General features: G+C 28.2%; 2 protein-coding genes and 1 long non-coding RNA gene across 3 annotated transcripts; 1 reads left to right on the top strand and 2 right to left on the bottom strand.

The window, feature by feature from the left end:
• Positions 1-17581: 17581 nt before the first annotated feature.
• On the bottom strand, positions 17582-17977 carry LOC136082981 (putative keratin-associated protein 4-16). The gene has a single exon (XM_065802395.1). It carries the CDS (start codon positions 17975-17977, stop codon positions 17582-17584), a length of 396 nt encoding a protein of 131 aa, XP_065658467.1.
• A 3405-nt stretch (positions 17978-21382) lies between these two features.
• On the bottom strand, positions 21383-22147 carry LOC136082980 (TNF receptor-associated factor 4-like). The gene has a single exon (XM_065802394.1). The coding sequence runs from the start codon at positions 22145-22147 to the stop codon at positions 21383-21385; it is 765 nt and encodes a 254-aa protein (XP_065658466.1).
• Positions 22148-22781: 634 nt separating this feature from the next.
• Positions 22782-23461, top strand: LOC136084154 (uncharacterized). The gene is made up of 2 exons (XR_010640366.1): positions 22782-23193; positions 23265-23461. It is a non-coding gene; the product is annotated as an uncharacterized LOC136084154 (long non-coding RNA).
• Positions 23462-24448: the final 987 nt, after the last annotated feature.

Raw genomic sequence — 24448 nt, 5'->3', positions numbered from 1 at the left:
CTTTGCACAGCCGTTCCCGACACATCGAATTTTTTGCATTGCAACATTTCTGTGTGTAGCTGTACTCTACACTTTTTACATTTTGCAACTTTTATTCGTTTGGCTGCCGGTACGTGTACTTCATTATTGTTTTGCTAAGATTGCTCAGCATTGTTATGCTCAGGCATTTGAGTACTTGGCATAGGGAGCCTACGCTTTGCGTCAAGTTTAACAACCTACACGGCTTCCTTTTTTGCTTTTTCTTCATCTTTTTGATTGAGGAACTTGATCACATTTTCTTCGATAATACATTTTCCGCTCAACACTGCAGCGGCTGTTGAAGATGATTAAGCTCTGTCTGAGCAAGATCGTGTAGGTGTTGTGAAGGCTGCTAAAGTTGATGAAGGTAGATTAAACGTTTGTGTGATTGCTAACGCCTTATGGTTTATGTTATTTTGATTAAGTGGAAATAAGCCAGTGTACTGGAAACCAGCGATTGCATGCAAGCGTGTAAAACATTTATTACTCTTGTACAGCAGTTTAAGCAACAGTGAAAAATTGTGTTTATCTAAATTCTAACATTTTGAGTCTTTGTAATACTTTGTAAGAATTTTTTTCCATGCTTGTTTGACATGACAATAGACGCCTCAATCCAATGGTTGTAGAATATGTAAAAAATGCTCTGGCATACAAATTGAGATAATATTGTGTTTTTTGCACAGCAATACCGTTTCCAAAGCTATGTGAGTTGTATAACCATCTGATACTAAAATATGAATATTATCAATTTGTTCAGTTATGGGTATAAATACTTCTTTCAGCCATTCAATAAACGTATCGTGCTTTACCCGATCTGATTTTGAAATTAAATATTTGGTGTCAACTGGACTACCTCTTACCCAGGAAGGATGAAAATTTTTTTTGGCAGTGTATAACACAAATAATGGTGCAAAATTTCTATCAGCGTTGCAGCAATTGCTTAGAGTGTAATGCATTTTTTTCATTGTTGCCAGTAAGTTTAAATGCACGTCTTGTCCCTTTTCGACACACTACGGTTGCTTTGCCTTTATCACCCGAAAAAACCTGTTTCATCACAATTCCAAATATGCAACCCAGAAGTTATACCAGTCTGTTGATACTACTTGGCGACGCATTCAAAATAACAATCAATTATTTCTAACGTACAAGAAGCGGCTCTTTTTGATGCTAAGTTATCGGCTTTTCTTGTTGAAATTTCTCTTGACCATCTCTTCATAAAGGCATAAAACCAGTCTTTACCAGGTTTGCCATTTTTGAATAAGTGCTATTGATCTTCGCGTTTAAGGTAGCCACATACAAATTCTAGGATTTCATTTCGGTTTAAACCATAACCCCAGTCACCAAGTAATTGGAACGCATGCACCATCAATCTTTCTGTTTTGAGAAAGATTGATAGTTCATTTGAGAGTACCGTTGTTGTACCTGAGCCATGGAAGCCTTTGTTGTTGTTATTTTTGCAATCTTTGAGCGTTGAGAATGGAACGTCATGTTTGAATGCAGCTTTTCTCAGTGATGTTTTATTTTCTTTCGTATCAGTTAATGCGGCTAGTATATCGTCTTCCTTGAATACTTTTGTTTTTTTAGTTGACATGTTATAGTGAGTTAAATTGAATTGAGTGAGTGATGATTATATTGAGAAATAATATAATAATTGGTTTTTAATGAGTAAGAGATGATTATATTAACAAATAACATTATATTTTATTCATAGTTAAACTGGAGTTAACACTATGTTAATTAGATATAGGTAGGCGCTTTGTCACTTGCGAAAAACTAAACTAAGTAATTAATCGAGTGTGCGGTGTTACCTGAAAAAAGAGTTTTTTTTACTTTTTTTATTTTTTATGTAACTTTGTTCTAGCTGCATAAAAATTATACTATCAGTATTAAAATTAAAATTCCAACAAGACAGTGCTAAAATCCTTTTTATATCAGTTTCGGTTCAAGCGCTATTTTGTTCGCAATGATAAAAAGTGTATTAAAAATTTTGATTCCCCGTTAAAGTTGCGAAAAAAAGAAAAAAATGGAGTTGAATCGGCATATAATTGTATCAACTCGAATAGAGGAAATAAAATTATATGCCGAGGAGAGTTCTGTATTCCAATCTATTTTTATTTTCTTCATAGCCATACCCGTTTAGTTTTTATTTGATAATTTCGATCAGTGTGCGGAATGATATGGTGTGCAGTTTGACCCGGTTTTACTCAAGTTTTTCTTAGAATTTTTTTTAATTTCAAACAAGTTTTTACAATTAATTCGAAATTAAATATCCGAGAAATACTTAACTATTCGTTGTCTTTTTTACGGTTACCGCAGATCTATTATTAGGGTATTGACCAATTTCTGGCCACTTAGCATTTATTGTGTAGGAAAATAAATTTGTATCGCGTAATATTAACAAACCAATTTGAATTTAAATAAGACACTTAATGATGAATACAATTATATAAAGTTTTTAACAAAATTAAAGTTAACTTGTGTTTAGGCATCATTTTTTTAGATGCTAGCGAAAAGGCCGTTTGAATTTAATTCTGATTGTATAAAGAAATTCACAAATTAAAAGAATTAATGATAATATAGTTTTATACTGATAATAAACTTTTAACTAAATTATTTTCTAATATTATTTGTGATTCGAGCAATTTACAAACGTTTAAGAATATAAATGTAATCATAAAATCTTTGAATATACCGAACATTGAGTTAGAAAATACCGGACATTGAATTTAAAAATACCGAACATTGAGTTTGAAAATAACGAACATTGAGTTTAACAATACGGAACATTGAGTTTACGGAGACAAAAAGTTTATTAAATACTTCAAGTATGTTTTTGAAGCATTGGAAAATCTTCGTATATTTTAAATTAAATGTTTAAAAATTAGCTTAAATACTATATTTTATTTATATCTGAACAATCCCACTCATTATTAAAGAATTTTGTGCTTTTGAAAATCGGCTAGAATTAGGACGTGGCCAGAAATAGGTCAATTCACCATAAACCATATATTTCGGCATTTCGGCTTTTCGGCGTTTTAGAATTCGGTTTTTTAGGCTGTCCCCTAAAATTATTTAAAAAAAAAAAAACATCAAGTAAATGTTTATTTATAAAAACTAATAATTTTTATTTTAAAGTTAAACAATGAACAACAATATATTCCTTGAAAGGTAATAAAAATTTATCAGCACTATTTTGCTTGGAAACCTTGCTTAAAAGACCCCGTGAGCATTAAGAAACGCGTTGAAAAAATGACGTCAGACGACGTTAAACGTTAAATGGTAAACTTTGACTGGAGGATTGATATTTAAATAAGATTTAGAATATAACGTTATGGTAAATAAAAAAATGAACAAAAAATGACAAGTTCAAAAAAACTTTGATCAAAATCTGACAATTTATTGATTTTTTTTACTCAGAGCACGAAAGTAAAATTTACAATTTTTAACTTTTGTTTTGAAAATTAAACTACTAATTTCGATAGTTAAAGAAAATTTTTTTTGAAATAGTCAAAGGTTTGACAATAAACCAACGTAACAATCTCAAGTTTTTTAAATTTTTGTTAACTTAAAAACAAAGTTTTAAGTGAAAATCTTTTTTCTTTACTTCTAATATATGAATTTTCAGAAAAAAAAAAACATGTATGATTTAAGAAACTAATCATAGAAGTATATAAGTATTTTTAGTTTTAGTAAATTTTATTTATAATGAAAAAAAAAAAAAAATTAAATTAAAAAAATTATTTCATTGAGTTTGTTACAAATGTATAACAATTAATCTTTTTGTTAAATGATAAGAAAAACTTTTTAAATATATTGTTTAATAAAATGATAAATTTTGAAGATTAAGCTAAAGTATTTAAAATATTTTAAAAAGTTTAAACTATATGTTGTATTTGCGTTAATAAGGTTTAAAAATTCACAACAAGAGGTAATCTACTTTTATTCAGGGTAGTAATCCTTTAAGCTAGTATTTTTTAATTTAACAGTCAGAGGTAATTTGATGTAATTCAAGGTGGTAAATTGTTCATTAATGACGAAACAAACAAAAAGCGATTTAGGGTGGAATGCAAGAAGCGAACTTGAGTCAAGTTCGACTTGAACTTTACATTGTAACCAATAGCGACAGAGTATGGGCTTCCCACTATGAAAAATACTCTGCCGCTATTGTTTGCAAAGAAAAGTTCAAGTCGAACTTGACTCAAGTTCGCTTCTTGCATTCCACCCTAAAACGTAATTTGACTTCTGTTTTAATAAACGGACAAAAATGACTTATCAGTTATCAGTGACGACTATAAGGCTCAAGAGCTGGTTTCAGTCGATTGAAACAACAATTGGATTTTTTCTGAAAAAATATCAGCACCTGAAATGGAAAATTTTAAACTTGAATTGCAATAATTTAATGAACATCAAATAGTAAGGGTGGAATGCAAGAGGCAAACTTGAGTCAAGTTCGATTTGAACTTTACATTGTAAACAATAGCGGCAGAGAATGGGTTTTTCCCTCAAAAATACTCTGCCTCTATTGCTTACAATGTAAAGTTTAGGTCGAACTTGAATAAAGTATGCTTCTTGCATTCCACCCTAAGAATTGTTTCATAAAGGTGAAGCAATTGTTATTGTTTCGACAAATTTGCTAAGACTATCGCGAGGGTAATTTAAAAAAACAATAATATACAAAGCATTATAATAAAATGATTTGCATAAATGATATGCAAATCATTTAGTCATTTATTGTCTTTCTAGCACAAAAAATCATTATGACATTACGACGAAGTGACCGTAACCACTCAATGAATTATTTTCCATTTAAAGACGCAGAAACAAGAAGCAAGAAGCAGTATAATTGTTGCTGCATAAAACAAGTTCCTTTAAACAAACAAAAAACAGAAAAAACAACCTAAATTAAATTAAAAAAAAAATTTTTAATTGATCAAAAAACTAAATTAAAATGCATTGAAAATATTTAAATAAATGATGCTTTATTTTTCTTTCATTTTATCAACCATATGCAGCATAATTAGCGGAGATTCGGGCAACTTGAGCATCTTGCTAATATGAGCACATCAAAAAATTTTCAAATGTGATTAATGAAATGTGATTCAAATGTGATTCAGGTTGTTTTGTTCTTTTCTAACTGACTTTATGCGTGATAACAGAAAGCAGGATAAGTAGCGCATATTTATACGCAGTAATTAGCGGCCCTCATTTACATTTACGCAATTACATTTTGATTTTTTAAAATATTATTACACATGAAAGAATCTGTGGCGCAAAATCTTGACGTTGAAATATAGATGTTTACTTTTTCATAAAGAAAAACATGTTAGCTAAAAATCCATTCCAAATTTGTTCGGAAAACACTGCACTGAAACATTTATTTTTGACTTGATTTAAATATTTAATAACTAATATTTAAATTTAATAACTTTTTAGTAAAAAAAAATTGTTTCTAATTGCTTTTTGAATAAAAGTAAAAAATGTTAATATTATAGCAATTTTAAGTATCTTATCTGTTTAATTTAAAAAAAATTTGTATTTTATCGTTAAAAAGTTGGAGTTAAAATTGAAATAAAATCGGAAAAAAAACGAATTAACTTTCTTTTTTTTTTTTGCGTAAAAACAAAGCAGAATTGTTTCAATAAAAAGTAAAATTTGACCTTTTAATGAAGAGTATTGTTAATAAAGAACCATTATATTCAACAAATTAGTTCTAAATGTCAAGTTGGTATTTCTTTACTCAATTAATATTATTTTTTTGAGCTAATTTAAAGTGCTCATGTTACCATGTAGACTGGTTAAATGAGCACTTCTCCAACATTTTTAAAGTCTTTGTGTATTTAAGGAAAACTTCTGGTACTCAAATATTTAAATGCATCATGGTAGCGAGTCTAAAAACTATTTATTCGCAATTACTTTGGATCACGCATAATTGTTTTTGAAAACGATTTCAATTTTTGTCTATGGCGCTCAAAATAACCTTATCTACTCTATGTCAACTTTTTTTTATCAGAAAATAGTTGTTAATGATCTACTTTTTTAATTTTTTTTATTTATTTGTCAGAATAACATGTAGAAGGCAATGTTAAAACGCATATATTACTGGCAGGACTTCTAAAAGATCGAAGGATCATTCTAAAAAGAACTAAAATTCTAAAAGATCGTTCTAAAAGATTTAAAGTTTTAAAATATTAAAAGATCATACTAAAAGATCAAAGGATCTAATCGTAAAGCTCTTTAAAAGAAGAAGTTTTCTTTAAAAATTTAATTTTCAATTAATAGGTCAGGCACGATATTTTTATTTTTATTTTAAGAAGTTGGATAAAAAAGTGTCCATTTTGATTAATCGGTATGTAAAGACAATCTTTTTTTTCAGACCAGTATGAAATTTTTTTTTTTGGTTCATAAGTCATATTATCAAAAAGTATGGTTATGGGAAAATATATTAAACAAGTGACTTCAGTCACTTGTTTTATATATTTTAATCCATGGAATAAATTCGTGTCATCACTTTTTAAAAAATACCGTTTGCAAAGGTTTTGGTCATTAATTTGGAAGCTATTTACCAGGCTTCTAATTTAAAGACCATAACTTTTGTTAATGGTATAAATTTATTCCATTTACAAGTAGACATAAACATACTTTTTAATAATGTAATGGATAAATTAAAAAAATCCTCAAGGATTCATTCTTGGGTCACTCTTATTTTTGATATACATAAATGATCTTTGTAACAATAAAGATCATTTATATATTTAAAAAAAAAGAGTGACCGTTGTAAGAATATTTTTTATAATATTATTTAGATTTATTATATTTAGATATAATATTATATTTATTATTTTTAGATATAATATTATATTTAGATATTTAGATATAATATTATATTTATTATTTTTAATAATATTATTAAGAATATTATTTATGTCATATTTTTTAATAATTGTAACGAAGATTTTTTGTTATTAACAAAATGTTTACGTTTACTAAGATAACGTTTGATCCAATTTAGGATTTAACACTGAGTTTTAAATATTTTTGTTTTCAGACCTTGCAGAATACAAGTTACAATAGTTTTAAATAGATACCGTTTAAAGAACAGCATCATCGTTTCTGCTCATTTTGAAATAATTTTGACATCATTAAACTCCTTAAAGCATCATTAAATTCCCTAAAGATGAATTTTTAACTTTACAAAACATGGCAGTATTTTAGCAATTGGCATGACAAATCAACAAGCACAAATAATCCTCTTATAATGATTTCGTCATAAAATCTCTAAATTTCTCATAATAATAATATGAGTCTAAATTTTGGACAATTTGTACCAAGCTATAAAAAATTGTAGTTACTTTGATATCTATAGGTAATATACTTCTGATATCAAGCATTTTTCTTAATCCAAGTCCGAACTACACCTTTATAATCTTTTACAAAAATATCCTGATGTAGTAAAATCAAGACTAGGATCAATTGCAATAATAGGTTTGGCTTTTTAATACCAGCTTTCTCTTGTATTTATTGTACAGCAACAAAATATATAGTATACCAAAGTATACCAAAGAATCGTAGACGAGAGAAACTTTGACAAATCCACAACGCCAATACAAGTATGATCGAGACAATTTAAGTATGATCGTGACTTTGAAAAGTATCTTTATTGAAGCTTTAAAAACGAACTTTAGATACAAAAATACAGCCCAGATTACTAAATAATCGATTTTGATTATTTTTTAAAAAGATTATTTACGGATATTATTTACGATTTCTAAAATGTTAATGACACGAATCGTAATATTTATTCAGAGAGTTATAACAATTATTCACAGAAACTAACCTTTCAAAAAAACTAAATAGTTTAATTACTAACCTTCCTATCACTAAAAATAAATCAATCAGAAGAAAAGTTTACTTAGAATATCAAATAGCCATATTTTTAAATAATTTAAATTCAAATAGTTTTAGTTTTATCAGTAAACTAATACTTATTATCAGTTTTAAACCAAATAATTCTCGGCTCTCGGTTATACGACCATATTGTCTTCGAGTTTCTGCGTTCTTTATTCTTTAGTTTTTATTTTTAACGATATATTTATTTGTAAATTTTCTCTTTTTTATATATGTATCGCCCATAGGAAAAAGTTGCTCATTCATTAATTATTTTTTTTTACTGTTTATCCGATGTTTAGAAAATAAGCTGCTTCTTCAATACGTGACCATTTATTCAATATGGTAGTTTAAAAAATTAAAAATGGTATTCATGTTCTGTGAGACTGAGCTTATAAAACAGTAAAAAGATTCACAGTGGCAATTATTGTTTGTTCAACTTCATTAAAGTTGCAGTTTGTTGTGGTTGTTTTTAGACCATTAAAAACTAAATCTTTTAAATTAAAAGCAATTTGTTAGATTGAACAACATGTTTTTGCCACTAATCTTGAGGTAGATTCATGGTAAAATAAATGCAAAAAAATGATTTTTTTGTTATTATTATTTTATTTGATAAACTACCTATCTTTCAGAAAAAAGTGATTTTTATTCATTGTTTACATTAATTGCAATAGTAATAGTAGTTAAACTGTTGCTGCATAAACAGCGAATGAGTTAAAAACTCACTTTGACAGCTTTTTATAATAGGGTAAATTAGGGTAAAATGAGCACCTTTAACGAAAATTGGAATATTTTCAAAAATAATTATGCTGGGTCCAATGTTTTTGCGAAAAAATATTGGACCCAGCATAATTGAAACAATTTTTAGGGATTCCGACTCATGATCCACTATGATATTTGGGCAACCGAAATTTTTTCTAAAAAACACAGAGGTTTTAAAAAAGTAGCAAAATTGCCCATATTACCCAGACCACTTAATATGAGCATTTTAAATTAGCTCAAAAAAATAATATTAATTTATGAAAAAAGTACCAACCTGAAAATTACAACTAATTTTTGGAATATAATGATTCGTTATTAACAAAGCTTAATTAAAACTCATTAAAAGATCAAATTTTATGCCACTTTTTATTGAAATATTTTTTTTGTTGTTGAAAATTGGTTTGTTTTGTTTTTTTAATTTTATATTTTTTGTGAACTCTTAATACCTCTAAACAAAATTTCTAAGAAATGTGAAACGTTATCTTCATATAAATATTGCATACAGAGAGCACAAAAGATGGTGGAGATTGCAATAGCAATATTCGTAATAATTGCTATTGCTCCGTGGTATTTACCAGCATTGCAACTGTTTGTATTCAGATTAACTGTAAAAACACTATCTACATAACCATAGTATTGACAAAATTTTAAAAACTTTTTTACCTATGTAATATGCATTTCCCTTTGAATTTTTATTTTTGTGGACACTTAACAGAACGACTTCTGAATTTGGAGCATCTGAAGGGATAATATATTACTTTTTTGTTTCTAAACATCTTAAAATTGTCATATTTTAATAATAATGTTTCTTATATGATACCGTTTCTATTGGGGCTAGACGATAAGGCTAATTTATGCCTTCTTCTTATTCTAGCCATTTTTGTTTTTTTTTATATTTTTGCACATTGTAAACATTTTTAAACGGTAAAATTAAAGCTAAGGCTAAATCGCAGATTTTTTAACAATTCCCATATTTGTTTTCTGTTTTTCATTTTTTGTTTTAAGGCCACATTTTATTTGTTATTTGTTTATTTACACCTTTTGAGTACAAATTTTAATATCCATTAAGTTTTTTTTTCATTAATAACAATATTTACCAAATCCGTGAGATCCGTGGTACAAGACCACCATTGGGCAAGTTTTATGACATTTTTTTTTTTTTTTTTTTTTTTTTTTTTGTTATCTCACCTCCCCAAGGCCCAGAAGGCCACTACAGATAAGGAGGCTACTTAATTGTGGTTATAACCCTCTCTCAACTCTATAACTCCGAAACACAAACCTTGACGAACAAGGCCGCTGCGCGGAGAAACAAGTTGTAAGAAAGAAGGCGTACTTTCATTCGAATGCTTTTCCGCGGTGCTTTGTGATCGTAAGACCGTAAGGACTTCTTGGGTCAAGTAAAACAAAAAAATAAGAAAAAAAAAAGTTAGAAGAAAAGCACCTAATTTCTTGTTGACCTCTAAATCAATATGTTAATGTTGCCGTTGTAAGAGATTTTTTGCAAAAACAATCTATTATTTAATTCGCAAACAGAACATGGTTATGTTTTATTTTATTAGATATACTTATAAAAACTTTTTTTATATACAAAATATTTCTACGTATCAACAAAACTAATATTACTAAAGCCTTTTTGCGCAGAAAATTTTTAACATTTTATAAATCTGAAAGACACATGCATAGGTTTAAAAAAAAGCACGTAGTTTTTACTATTTTTTAGATAAAAGGCACCTTTGTATTAAAAAACAAGAGGATTTATTACAACTTGCAAATAGAAAAGCGTAAATGATATATTCCACAAATGATTAAAAAACTTGTCTTTTATAAATGCATTTAGAAGGTTCAAAGCTTAAATGGGTAATGTTGTTAATCCAAAAAATAAATACATAGTCAAAAGAGTACGATTTAGGCGTTTAGAGCTACGTTTCCTTAAAGCAATTAAATCTCCAGGGACATGGCCTTTAATATTTTTTGCATTATCGGCAACTTCTCCTAGTATTTTAAAATAAGACAAGCCCGTTCATACCATTGGTATTAGAAAGGTTAGTGAAAATATCATCACCGCTTATATATTCGTTCGTTGCCAGTATTTTTATTAAAAGTAAGTTTGCAGATGCATACGTTGTATTATTAAATTTCAGACCATTTAGTAAATTCACCGAATAATCCCCTGTTCCATGGAACAGATATAATTATAAACGATATTGCCCAGAGAAAGCAATCAAATTTTTATTTTTTGAATGACTCTCGATTGATTAACTATCATATAGAAATTCTTATTGCAGAAATTCTTATTGCAGTCAAAACCTCAAAAACAAAATGTTCAAAAATTGGCATCAATATTTTGCATTTGTAATTTGCTTATTTGGTGTCCAGTATTTTAAATCCATTGCCATTGAAAACGGCATAACAATAGAAGATATGGTAATACTTGCTACTGCAAGGTTCGTAACAAAAAATTTTGGTAATGTTTTGAAGTTTCTTCTTTTGACCAATCAAGACAACAATAAAAATATTTCCAATAACACCACCAACAACAACGAAAAAGCTCAAACTTGTCAAAACAATTTTTTAAATAATATCTTTTGCCATACACAAAAAATATTTGTTTTTAGCTTTTTTAAAAATTATTTAATTCCAAAAAAAGTAAACATATTTCTATTAGTATTAAATCCCCCGCTAATTCAAACAACAATTAAAACTGATTTTTGTTTAATGAGATTATCACGCCACACAGATGCTTGTAAAAGTTTACGTTTCAATTTTGAATAAAATTTTTTGAGAGTATATATAAAGCTTTGTGACTTAAAACATTTTTCCAAAAAATTTTTGTAAATTTCAGTTTCGATATCTTTATTATTATTATTTTTATAAAGATGAAACTTTAAAAATAATTTTGATAAAATAGTCATACCTTTTTTCTGTAACTAGCCAATTTATTTGACATTGTTTAGCAATTTTTGTTTATGTAACTAATTGAACTCTTAAATCTGCTTATGTTTACTTTTGCTTTTTTCATTGCTTTTATGAATATATAATAATAGGCCTATAAATATTGTCAAGTAATTATTTGAAATCAATTATAATACTAATTAATTTTATTATGTTTTATTTTATTGTAATTATTGAACAATAGTATTATTGGATAAATTTTGTAGTAGTAAGTTTTATTTCTGATCATATTGACCAAGCCCTCTCTTTTTATCCATTAGCCAATATTGTAGTTGTTGGTGATTTTAATGCTTATCACACGGAATAGCTTGGCTCTAAAGTCAGTGATTCTGCAGGCGTTAAAACCCACAACTTTTGCCTTTCTCAATCTCCGATGTAGGTAGTTAACTTTTAAATTCGCTTTCCAGACAACCCGAATCATTTACCTTCTCTACTTGACTTATGTCTTATTTCTGAGTCAGTGCTCAGTCTCTCCACATTCACCTATAGGTGCTTCTGATCACGGTTTGATCTCTCTAAAACTATTATCTCATTCTTCTTCATCATCTGAACCCCTCTACCATTGTACCTCTAACAACTACCTTAAAGCTGACTGGGGCTCCGTGATTTTCTTCGTGATAGAAATCTTTCGTCTCCTGCTGACAAATGTGCTTATTACATAACTTAGTGATTCAGGCTGACATGAAATTTTTTATTCCGTCTCAACAATTCCAGGTCAAGCCTTTTTCTTCTCCATAGTTTTTCTCACATTTGGCTGCTGCAACTTCCAATTGAAACCGTTACTACCATATATATCAGCAAAACAATTCTCCAGAAAACAGACGTCTGTTAATAACTGCTGGAAACCATTGTAAAAAGGTTTTGTCTAACACCAATGCCCGCTATTCTTAGGTTTTGAAATTTCGTATTTCATCACAAAAATTAGGCTCTCGCGACTTCTGGAGAATCTTTAATAGTATCAATAATAAGGGCAGATCTGTTGTTCCACCTCTCTTGTATGGTTCAGACTTTGTCAATTCACCTAAAGACAAAGCTGAATTGTTTACTAAAAACTTTTCATCAATATCATCTCTTGACTCCACTAGTTGCGTTCTACCTAAGTTAGTCGTCAAACAAGTTGATCCATTGCTTGACATTCGTATCACTCCAGCTTTTGTATCTAAAGTGATTTCCTGCTTTGACTCTTCTACAGCTTGTGGTCCGGACAATATAACTGTTATAGTCTTGCAAAAGTGTTCTCCGGAGCTGTCGTTTATACTTTTAAAACTATTTAACAAGTGCTTATCAGAGTCTTGTTTTCCAGCCTGCTGGAAAGCGGCATTTGCTATCCCTATATTCAAAAGTTCTGGAGAGCGATCTAATTTGTCTAACTACCGTCCCATAAGCCTTCTTCTTATCATAAGTAAGGTTTTTAAATTACTTTAATTAACTAATTAATTAATTAATCTAATGTCTCATCTTGAATCTAATAACTTACTTTTTGATCATCAATATGGATTTCGATCTTTTCATTTTACAGCTGATTTGCTAGAGTAACAAATGATAGGTTTTATCGTGCATTAGATAAAGGTGGAGAGGTTAAGGCCATCGCTTTTGACATTTCTAAAGCTTTTGATAAAGTTTGGCATGCTGGTCTTTTCCATAAGCTTTTTTCTTACGGTGTATCTGGTAATATCTTTAAGATTATTGAATCCTTCCTTTCCAATTGTAGTATAAAAGTTGTCCTCAATGAACAGCACTCTTCTTCATATTCGTAACTTCAGGGGTTCCTCAAGATTCAACCTATGGCCCCATACTGTTTTTAATTTACATTAACAATCTTCCAGATATTTTCACATCTAAAGTGGCATTGTTCGCTGATGATGCTACCATTTATTCTATTTATGATAAGAAGCCAACACTCTCTGATTGCTTGGAGGGGGCATTTAAGCTCGAAAAGGATCTCACTTCTGCTACAGCATGGGGTTCACAGTGGCTGGTGAACTTTAATTAAGATAAAACTCAAATATTTTTAGCCAATCGTTATTGCAGTAATTTAGATCTTCCTATATTTCAGAACGATAATATAGTCGATGAGTGTTCTACTATTCATCTTCTAGAATTAAATCTTACTTCCGATCTTTCTTGGAAACCGTATATCAAATCAATTGCAAAGTTATCATCCGCTAAGATTGCATCGCTTTATTGAGCTTGACACTTTCTTACTCTGGATTCTATTCTTTATCTCTATAAATCTCAAATCCGGTCTTGTGTGGAATAGCGTTGCCATATCTGGGGCGGATCTTCTAATGATGTCTTTTATCTTTTAGTCAAGGTGAAAAAGCGCATAGTAAACATAGTTAAACCTGCTTTTGCAGCCAACCTTCAACCATTATCGTGCTGTCATAATGTTGCTTCTCTTTCTTTTTTCTACAAATACTAGATTGGGCACTGCTCAAATGAGCTCACGTCTCTTGTGCCATCTACTAAAATTCATTCTCGTGTTACTCGTCATTCAATTAAGTCTCATCCTTTTTCTGTAATTGTTCCTAAATGCTCCATTAACTCTTATTATGTAGCTTCCCTTCTACAAATCAAAACCTATAACAATTGTCTCAAGACTAGTTCTTAAACTTTCAACTACTTCCAGCTCATCACCAGACAACCTGAGTTTTTCTAAACTGAAATCCATCAGAGATTTACCAACTGCTTTTGAAACTTTAATAGATCTTTTAATCATGGCCAGCATTGAGTTCCAACGAGTTTATAAATCTAAAATATATCCTAGCTCTTGTCCATATTCACTTTTAGAATAACGTTTCAAAGTATGCAGATCTTTTAAAAGTTAAAACAATTTTACGAACTCTAATCAGAACCTCATGAAGCTCAGGAGCAAGATCAGATGAGCTTGGTAACTAATTTCATTTTCATCCTTATTTTTATTTTCGTCATCAAAATCATTTTCAATATCTTCTTCATTAGATATCTGATTATTTTCAACTTTTTTTTTATAAATAACATCAACTGAATGTATTGCATAGAGAAAACAAAGTTGAAATTCAGCAGGAGAAAAATTTATAAATTTTTCCATAATGGATCTGTTGTGGATCACTATCTGTTTTTATGCAAACTACATCACTGGAAAGTATTACATTAAGCATACCTCATTTTTTAATAAGTAGTTTAAGGCAATCATTTGCATTAAAGATCCTATTATTCTCTCTAATCCAAGATTTATAAAACCACTATTAAAGCGAATATTTATATTTATAAACCTTCTGCCATATTTTAAATGCTCCTCAAGATTTATGATAAACTTGAATTTTATTTTTTTTTATTTTCAAGTATTTTTTTTTTTTCTTTACCTATTTCAATATAATATTTATAGATAAGGTTCATGGCATTAAGGTTCAGACTCACATATTTGATTTAATTCAGCTAATACACTTATGGAAATCCATATTTGAAATTTGTCACATGTGCGATTAAATTTTAATAATTATTATAAAAATGTTCTTAAGTCGTAAAATTTCAAAGGGTTTGGAATTATTTTGATTTCAAATAGAATGACGAGACAAAATAATTCCAAACCCTTTATTTGAAAATAAAAATGGAAAATCAATCAATAGCAGAAAATTTAGCCAATCTCCTAACAAAAAATTTTTTGATTATAAAATCAATTGCAAATTAGTTATAATGTTTTTTGTTTGGCGGTTCACCTTTGCATTCTTTATTTAAAATAATATTGTGGGTTTTATTTTCAAATAAAGGGTTTGGAATTATTTTGTCTCGTCATTCTTTTTGAAATCAAAATAATTCCAAACCCTTTGAAATTTTACGACTTAAGAATATTTTTATAATAATTATTAAAATTTAATCGCACATGTGACAAATTTCAACAAGTGTACAATAGCATTAGGTGATTTTCTGATGGTCCAGGAAATAAAAAATTCTATTTTTGCCGGGAAAGTTAAACGATTTAGTATTAAAATACATGGGTAACAAAAAAAGAAATCCCGGGATCCCGGAAAAAATTTCGCAGGATTTCAGAATTTTGGGTAATTATTTTCCCCAGGAACAATCTTTATTTATAATTCAAATTTAAATACCCCACGCTTTTATCTAGATATGGACCGACTTCGATTCTCCCGATTCCAGCAATTTTCAAGGAATCGTAAGAAACTCAATTCTCTACCTTTTTTAACAATTCCGATTCTTTCTAAAATAACTTATTTAGGACTTCACTTCTTTTATTAATACTCCCTTGAAAATTGAAAAAAAATATCTACTCTTTGCCGTTAATATACACTCAATTAAATTACACAAAATATACACTCGTTACGGAATAATTTTTTTTTCCTGAAGTCTTTGAAAAAGAGTATTTGGTTTTAATTATATTTAAGGATAGTTTATTCGACTTGAACCATTCAGTTAAATATGTGAGTTCCTTATTGACTGTTTCAAATAAGAAGTCGATGTTACTATTATAGTAAAACAAGTTTGTGTCACCAGCGAATAAAATTGAAGTTAAAATATTAGAAAATCTATGTAAGTCGTTTATATAAACAAGCAAGAGTAGTGGTCCAAGTATTGATCCTTGAGGAACACCGCATGTGACTGTCGTATATTTTGATTTTCCTTCGTTATACGATATATATTGCTTTTTATTTGTTAAGTAACTTTTAAACCCAATCAATGTTTAAGTTTTTTATGCCATAATGTTTTAGTCTAGCTAGAAAAATGTTATGATCAACTGTGTCAAACGCTTTGCTGTATATTTATATACAGCAAAGCGCTTGACACAGTTGATCATAACATTCTTCTATTCTATCTTCAGTTTATATCAAACTCCTACTGTGTATTTTTTTTTCATCAAACGCTTTAAGTCATGTCATGAATAAGGTGAATAATAGCATGGTCAGTGGAATGTCTTGACTTAAATCCGAATATATATAATTATAATACATTATATATATATATATATATATATAAATATATATATATATATATATATATATATATATATATACATCTATACAAACATATATATATTTATACATATATTATGCATATATTAGTAAAATACCAATTAACAAAATTTTTTCCCGTTAGAGACTGTGTTTTATCAACAGAGAATTATCAGAAATGATTTCTGATGAATCTTTGTTGATAAAACACAGTTGTTAAATGGAAATATTTTTTGTTAAGTGATTTTTTACTACTATATAATTGCTCTGTTCTTTTAAGAACATTGAGCTTTCTATTGTGTAGAATACTCTTTAAAGTTGTTTAAATATATATATATATATATATATATATATATATATATATATATATATATATATATATATATATATATATATATATATATAATGTATTATAACTTTGGTCTTTCAAAAACACTAAATTATCATCGACAAGATATTACAAAAGAATATAATTGATAAAATATTTTAAGGTGTTTATCAATGCAGGTTTAAATTTAACTAAAATTAAAACACAGTGAGTTTAACAATGAGAAATACTTGACTCCTAGCAATCAAGAACTGAAAATGCTGAGTTAACTGAAAAAGAGTAATTAGATACTGTGCGTTCATTAAAACTAAACAAAGCACAAGGATTTCATAATGTGAGCGGTAATATTAATTAAATGTTTTTTTTATGTTAAAAAAAAATTCTTTTGCATATATTTAATCTTTCGTTTAAACAAGGAATCTTTCCAAATAAACATTCATGTAAATTGCAAAGGTAATACCAGTTCTGGAGATCTGTAATAGTAATAATAGATCTATTCTATTATTACTATTATTATAATAGAATAGATCTATTATTACTCTATGATGTAATTGATGAGATGTTATAATCGGGTTTTATTTTTTTCATCATTATTATCATGAAAATTGCGCCCTAAGAACGTGATTGGTTGTAATGGTTCTCACATGACCGAAAAGGTGGACTGACCAAAAAAGTGGCGTTAAATGGGGCGTCAATGGGTGTGACATGGTGACAAGTGGTGACACGGTGACAAGTGGTGACATGGTGACAAGTGACATGGTGACAAATGGTGACAAGTAACATGGTGACATGGTGACATGGTGACAAGTGACATGGTGACAAGTGGTGACAAGTGACATGGTGACATGGTGACATGGTGACAAGTGACATGGCGACAAGTGACATGGTGACATAGTGACAAGTGGTGACAAGTGACACGGTGACAAGTGGTGACATGGTGACAAGTGACACGGTGACAAGTGGTGACATGGTGACATGGTGACAAGTGGTGACATGGCGACAAGTGGTGACATGGTGACATGGTGACAAGTGAAAATGACGCATGCGTGACAGGGTCATTCTTGTCACAGTGTGCATGTTGTGACATGGTGATTTATAAAAGAATAAAAAAAATTGCGTTTATATTATTGAATTTATTAAAAAAAAAACAACGGTTTATAATCTCGATAGGGTCGTTTGTCATAAATGAAGCGGTTAAAAAAGAAAAAAAAAATGTTTTTATATTATTTCTTCACAGTTGTAAGATAATTCAGAACTGAACGCTTCTTCTGCAATAAAATCTTTTTCTTTTTGTGTCAATGATGGCGAATAGTTTGGCATTTTTATTCTAATCTAAAAAAAATATTTTTAAACGGGTTATTCTTTAAGGAAAAAAATTTTCAAGTTTATAAATTTGAATCTGTTAATAAAAAGGTGTTGAAAAAATGGTATAAAAAAAAACGCAAGAAAACGATAAAAATAATCGATAAAAACTCGGCATTGACATTATTTTTAGATGGAGAAAAATAAACCGTTGCAACAGTTTAAGCAGCCGAAAAAGTATTAGTCGTGAAACCGTACAACCCTCAAGACGATAGCACGATCAAGTATCATAATGGTATTCCGTACGATAGCACGCACTATAGTTTCCCTGTGTATTAAATTAAAGAGAGTCATGGTGGAAAAAAGGTTTTTTAAAAAATCTAAAAACTTTTTTGTTATTCGACCGCTTCAGACATTATATAAAAGAATACAGCTATAAAAAATACTAATTTTGCAATAAAAAAGTAAATAATCTTGAAAATTGACTTGTTGTAAAAAGAAAAAGTATTAAAATATGAAATAAAAATGTATTATAATAAAGTCTATTTACAGTTTAAAAAAACATCTTGTTTTAAATGTGGGATGCAAAAATGACATCCCGCACATTGTTCGTCTATATCCCATATAAACGAGCATTCTTTCCAGCAGCATGGTTTTTCTGGCCAACTGCATAAACAGCAACCAGAGCAAAAATATCTTTTTTCCGGTTTGTCAAAGTCTTTTTTAATTTTCTCAAGCTCTTTCATTTTTTTTCTTTTCATATCTTTCTCCTTTTCGTTTTTTGTTTTTTTGTAGGCATAATTTATTTCTAAAAAAGAAAAAAAAGTGATTAGGTTGTGCTCAAGTTTGACATGTTTATAAATGTAACTGTATACATACCTTCAGTTGAGATTGTGTTTTCCGTTTCTTTTTTTTTGCAATACCTGTTTCTTTTTCCTGTTCTTCCTTTTTTCATAATTTTTTTATCCATCTAAAAAAATTATACAAAATATTCGTAATTTATTTTATGGTTAAGAAAATAATTTGCATTTATAAATTCCTATTGATTTTTTAACCAATAAATAGTTTTTAAAATAATATTAAATATATTGTCAAGATATTTTTTGCATTGGTTAACCAAACAAGGTTTAAAATTTATTTCTGCAAAAATACAACTAAAAATACTTTGAAGTCCTTTTATTAAAGCTTTTTGTATAATAAAAAAAGACAAATCTGTAGAAGTTCTCCATAGCCAATACGGCCCGCGAGTATAGTTTAAATTTTTTATAAATATTCTATGTGTCCTATATTCAGAAAAACCATATTCGTCATGAAATCTCCGCAAGATTTTGTCAAAATTAAATTTGAAATTGACCAAAATAGATTCAATTTCATCCATGACTGCTTCCATTTTATTTTTTAACTTTTTTATTGATAATTTTCTTAAACAGAGTTGTTTTAATGACAAATCAATTTCTCCATTGGGGTAACATTTTATTTCTTTCATGATTTGATCGTAAATGTCAATATTAAACCAAATTCTTGTGTTTTGTGCCACCTCTTTTAAATAGTAAGAATAAGGAATAAACTTGTTTTCTCGTTTTGCTTTTTTCCGTTTAATTATTTCTTCCCAGACTATATTTTCTTCTAAATCTCGATGAAAAACACAAAAAAAATCAACATTAGGTTCTTCATAATTTTCCGTGTCACCAATTTCTTGAGTGTATTTTTTAATGTTTTTCATTCTGAAAAAAAAAAACTGTTATTAAAGATAATCGAGTATACTATTATTACAAATAAATTTTTCATAAATGACAAAGTTATATTGATCGGTAAACCATTCAATAGTTTTTAAAATAATTTTAAAAAAATGGTGCAGATAATCTTTATTCAAGTGATAATATTTTTTTTTTGAATATTCAGTTTCATAATATACTTGTGCAAATAAATAAACTAAATTTATTAAAACATTATGCTGCAAAATAAAAAATTTTAAATGAGGTTTTATAAACTTTTCCAAGTTTTTTGTTGATACTTTATCAGTTTTTAGTATATATTTGGCAACTTTTTTTTTCATCGAATTTTCTTTTCTTTTTTCGAGGTAGTAAAGAAGAGTTTTTTTATCAAAATGTTTTTCGAGCACACAAAGTATATTTTGAGTTAAATTTGTCATTTCTTTTTTTATTCGAATAAATACCATTTTGCGTTTACATAAATCTAATAAAGAAAGTATCGGTTTGTCGGTATAAAGTTCTTGAAACGTGCGAGAAAGATTATCTTTATCAAGCCATATCTGAGCTTTAATAATAAACATTTTAGTGTAGTATGTGTATCGTCTCAACTCTGGATTAAATGAACTATGTTCTCCATTTTCCATTATCATTCGAGGACGTTTGTGTTTGATAACAAATAAATTGCTGCTGTATTTTCTTTTAAGAGTCTTCCTTTCTTTCTCCGTCATATTTTCTTTTTTGGTTTTTTTCTTTGTTCAATTTTGATTTAAATTTGCTAATCTCAGCGTTGGCAAAGAATCTTCGAGCAGTTTGATAACTTATCTTTGAAATTTTCTGAAAACGTTTAAATGTCTTTGTAAATTTACCTTATTTTTGTGAGCATTTTTTTTAGTTGGTTCTAAAACAAAAAAAAATGACAAAAATAATTATAATATATATTATACTGTGTGTGAATAACAACAAAAATTAAAGTTAATATTTATTCTTAATATTATAAAGTATCATTTGCTATAAATATTTAAAAGTTCTTTTTGTTTTGCGACCACAACTTCGACCGGATAATTGCTTTTGTTTGGTTGACCGTCAATTATCGCTGCTTTTGGCGTCTGACCATTTGATAAATTTATGCAGTCTTCATATGTTGGCAATTGAGGAATTTTCTTCTTATATTTTATATATAAATCCGTTCTTCCGATTATTGCTAACATTTCTAATAAAAGATTGAATTTGCTTTCAGGTGATATGAATTCTTTGTTGTCGTGATAAATGGAATATGTGTTAAAGTGTTCCATTAAATCAATGCCATCTTTTATTTGTTCCTTCAAACGGAGCGGTATAGATAGACAAAATTTTAAACTACGTGTGTTGTCGCTCGTAAGATGATCTGCAAGTTCTCTGAAATATTTTTCAATCATTTTTTTTGCTAAAGAATAAAAAAGTTTTAATATCAATTATTTAATACAATTTAAAAAAAATATTTAAATGTGATTTTCAATAGACACATTAATAAACAGCATGTTGTTTACAATAAAATTTTTCAAATGTTCGTGATTTATAAATTCTGTATATCCGATAGCCGGATTATATTCATGAACAGGTTGGTAAAAGTATCGACAATATCCGGCATTTTCAAGTTGACCTTGGTTATAATTACCAAATGATATTTCCTTTTTCATTTCGTGAACATTATTTCGCAGAGTAACAATAACTCTTCTTTTAAACGGCCATTTTAAAACGTGATCATGTGGAGATTGCAAAAGTTGAAAGTAAATGGCCATTTTTTTTTCAGCAATTTTGTACCCATACATTTTTATTCGATAAAAATAACCGTCTGTGGTGTAAGCAGGGTCGGAATAAAACGGTTCATTGGACAGTAATCTGAGATCCATTTGGTCACATTTGATAATTTGATTATCAGTGATTGGAAAATTTTCTTTTGATATTTTCATATCGCAAACAAGAGATTTTAAATTTGCAATTTCTTCATTTTTTTCGTTTATCAAATTTGTCAAGTATTCTGTTGAGCTTTTGACATGATTTTCAAATTCTTTATTTTTGCAAGTGACCAAACTTGACAGTCGAGCAATTTGTTTGTTTGAATTGGAAAGTGAAAGCATACAGTTATTGATTATTTTGTTAAAGACATTTGTATTTGATTTTATGGTTTCGTTTATATTTTCAGTTGCCTTTATTATAAATCTTTCTTCTAAATGTGATAAACAATCTGTGACATGGTTTGCCATTATTTCAGTTGGTATTTGATGGAGGCATAAAAAACACAAAAAGGTGCTTGGTTGAATTTCTTCATATCGGCATTCGTGCGTTTCTAAATTATTTACATTGATTCCACAGCAAAAGCAAGAAGTCGAATTAATTTTTTCCAAACAGTTTTGTTGATGATCAAGCAGGTTCTCGATATTTTGCAACATTCCACAATAACAGCAGCATATTTTTTCAGTGTTTTTGCGACTAAAGAATTAATTTATGAGTCCATTTTTGAAAAAGAAAATACAAAAAAAAAAAACATTTTTTAAAAACAAAACTTACTTGATAAACGGTTCCATTTTTTTTAATTGAAAATTTCAAGTGTGAAATATTTTTTTTTCTAAACTTTAAACTTATATAAAAAAAGTAAATATTTATTAAACAAGTGTGAAACGACAAAATTAAATGATCGGATTAAAAAAAAAAACGACAGTAAACTGTAAAAACAAATTTAAAGAGAAAATGATTTTCATTGATAAAATTCTGAGAAAATATTAAAGGTGTTTTTCGAAAAAAAAAAATTTAGAAAGATATTTTCCGAGAAAATTTACAAAATTTTATTAATAATCTATTAATTATTAATTATCAACTTTAATAATCAAAGCGTTTAAATTGCTTATAAACAGTTCGTCGCGTTCAAGACGGTTTTTTTCATCGTTTAGCCATATTTTTAAACTGTTTACAATGTTTATGATTGCCCATTCGTGTTGTTCGCGTTGAAATAATAATTGAAATACTCTTGAAAATTTATCGTAAATACGCAAGTAATCGTCATCAATGATTTCTATGGTATTATCAGCAAATCCAAAATACTTGGCCATTTCTTTCCACCGAGCACCCACAACATTTTCAATACTTTTTTCCAATTCTCTTCTCGAATTTATACTCATTTTTATATTCTAAACAAAGCAAGTTATATTGTTACTGCCAAAAATATATATATATATATATAAAAGAAAAAATTTTTAAATAGTTTTATTGATGGCAAAAATAAGATATACGCCTAGAACTAAAGAAACAGCCGGTAACTTTTTTTATTTTGAAAAAAAAAACAGTTTGAATATTTTTTAAATAAAATAAAAAATTTATTTTTAGAATATATGGCGCGATCAAAAGCTACGGTGCCACGCTTAAAGTTTTCAAAATTAACACAAACAAATAATCCGATTACTCTTCAACAAAATCTTCCTAGCAACTGTAAAAACATAGTTATGTGCAAACGTAATACAAATAAAAAATATAAAGATAACAAAACAAATCGAAAACTGGGAAGAGTCGGTAAAAAAATAAAACGTTGGCGACAAACAGAAGATAATTATATACATGGAAAATTAAATAAAAAACTAAATATATTCTCAAAAAAATTGTAAAAAAAAAATATTTATAATGTTACACGCTGTATTTTTTTAAAAGATATAAAATTTTTCTTTTATTGTTCCGCGCTTTATAGCTTTTGCTTCTTCTTTTCTTTTTTTTTCTCTAAAAAAAGTGAAAGAAAATTAAAAAAAAATAAAAAAAAAGCAAAACTTATTTTTATGGTTAAAAAATATTTACCTCTGTAACTTTAAAGTCGATTGATTCTTCATCTTCAACTTTTTCAACGTTATCTTTGACTTGCGTATCATTTTCTTCGACTGTTAAATCAATCACATTAACTTCTTTTACTTTCATTGAACCCATGACCAAATCATAAGCCGCAATAAAATCCTCAATAGGTACTCCGTCTGGTTTTAACACCCTTTCATAGAATTCCATATCCTTATCATCGAATTTAGTGATAACTTCTGTTGTGTTCATTGTGGCGAATTGATATTTTTTCAAAACAACCTGCTATTTATCTGAAAAAAACAAGTAATGTTTGCTCAGCTATATTTACTTTTTTATAAATTATTACAAAAGAATTATGTAGTTGAAAGAAATATTAAATATATGTTATAACAGACATTTTTTTTATTTCTGATCAAAATAATTAAAAAAAACTTTAATAAACTTTAATGTTTGTTCAGCTTTATAAACCCTTTTTCTTTTTCTATTCATTCTCTTCAAAGAGTAATGATTTCTGAGAAAAGTGTTTAGAAAAACAAAGAACTGTTCTCTTTCTTAGAGCGAAACAATAATTTAAAAGATTTCAAAGTACATAAACACATCACGTATACGTAGCATAGTGCGTTCGCATTCTGCACTATGTTGTAATCGCCATTCATGAACCGTTCGTGGGTTCAAATCTCAGCTTCGCCCTTAAACTTCGATCTTTATCATGTCATTAAATGTAAAAACAC

Source organism: Hydra vulgaris, chromosome 08 (assembly GCF_038396675.1).
Source record: "Hydra vulgaris chromosome 08, alternate assembly HydraT2T_AEP".
NCBI classification, from domain to species: Eukaryota; Metazoa; Cnidaria; class Hydrozoa; order Anthoathecata; family Hydridae; genus Hydra; species Hydra vulgaris.
The sequence above is the reverse complement of the archived record's forward strand: the minus strand, read 5'-3'. Positions and strand labels throughout refer to the sequence as shown.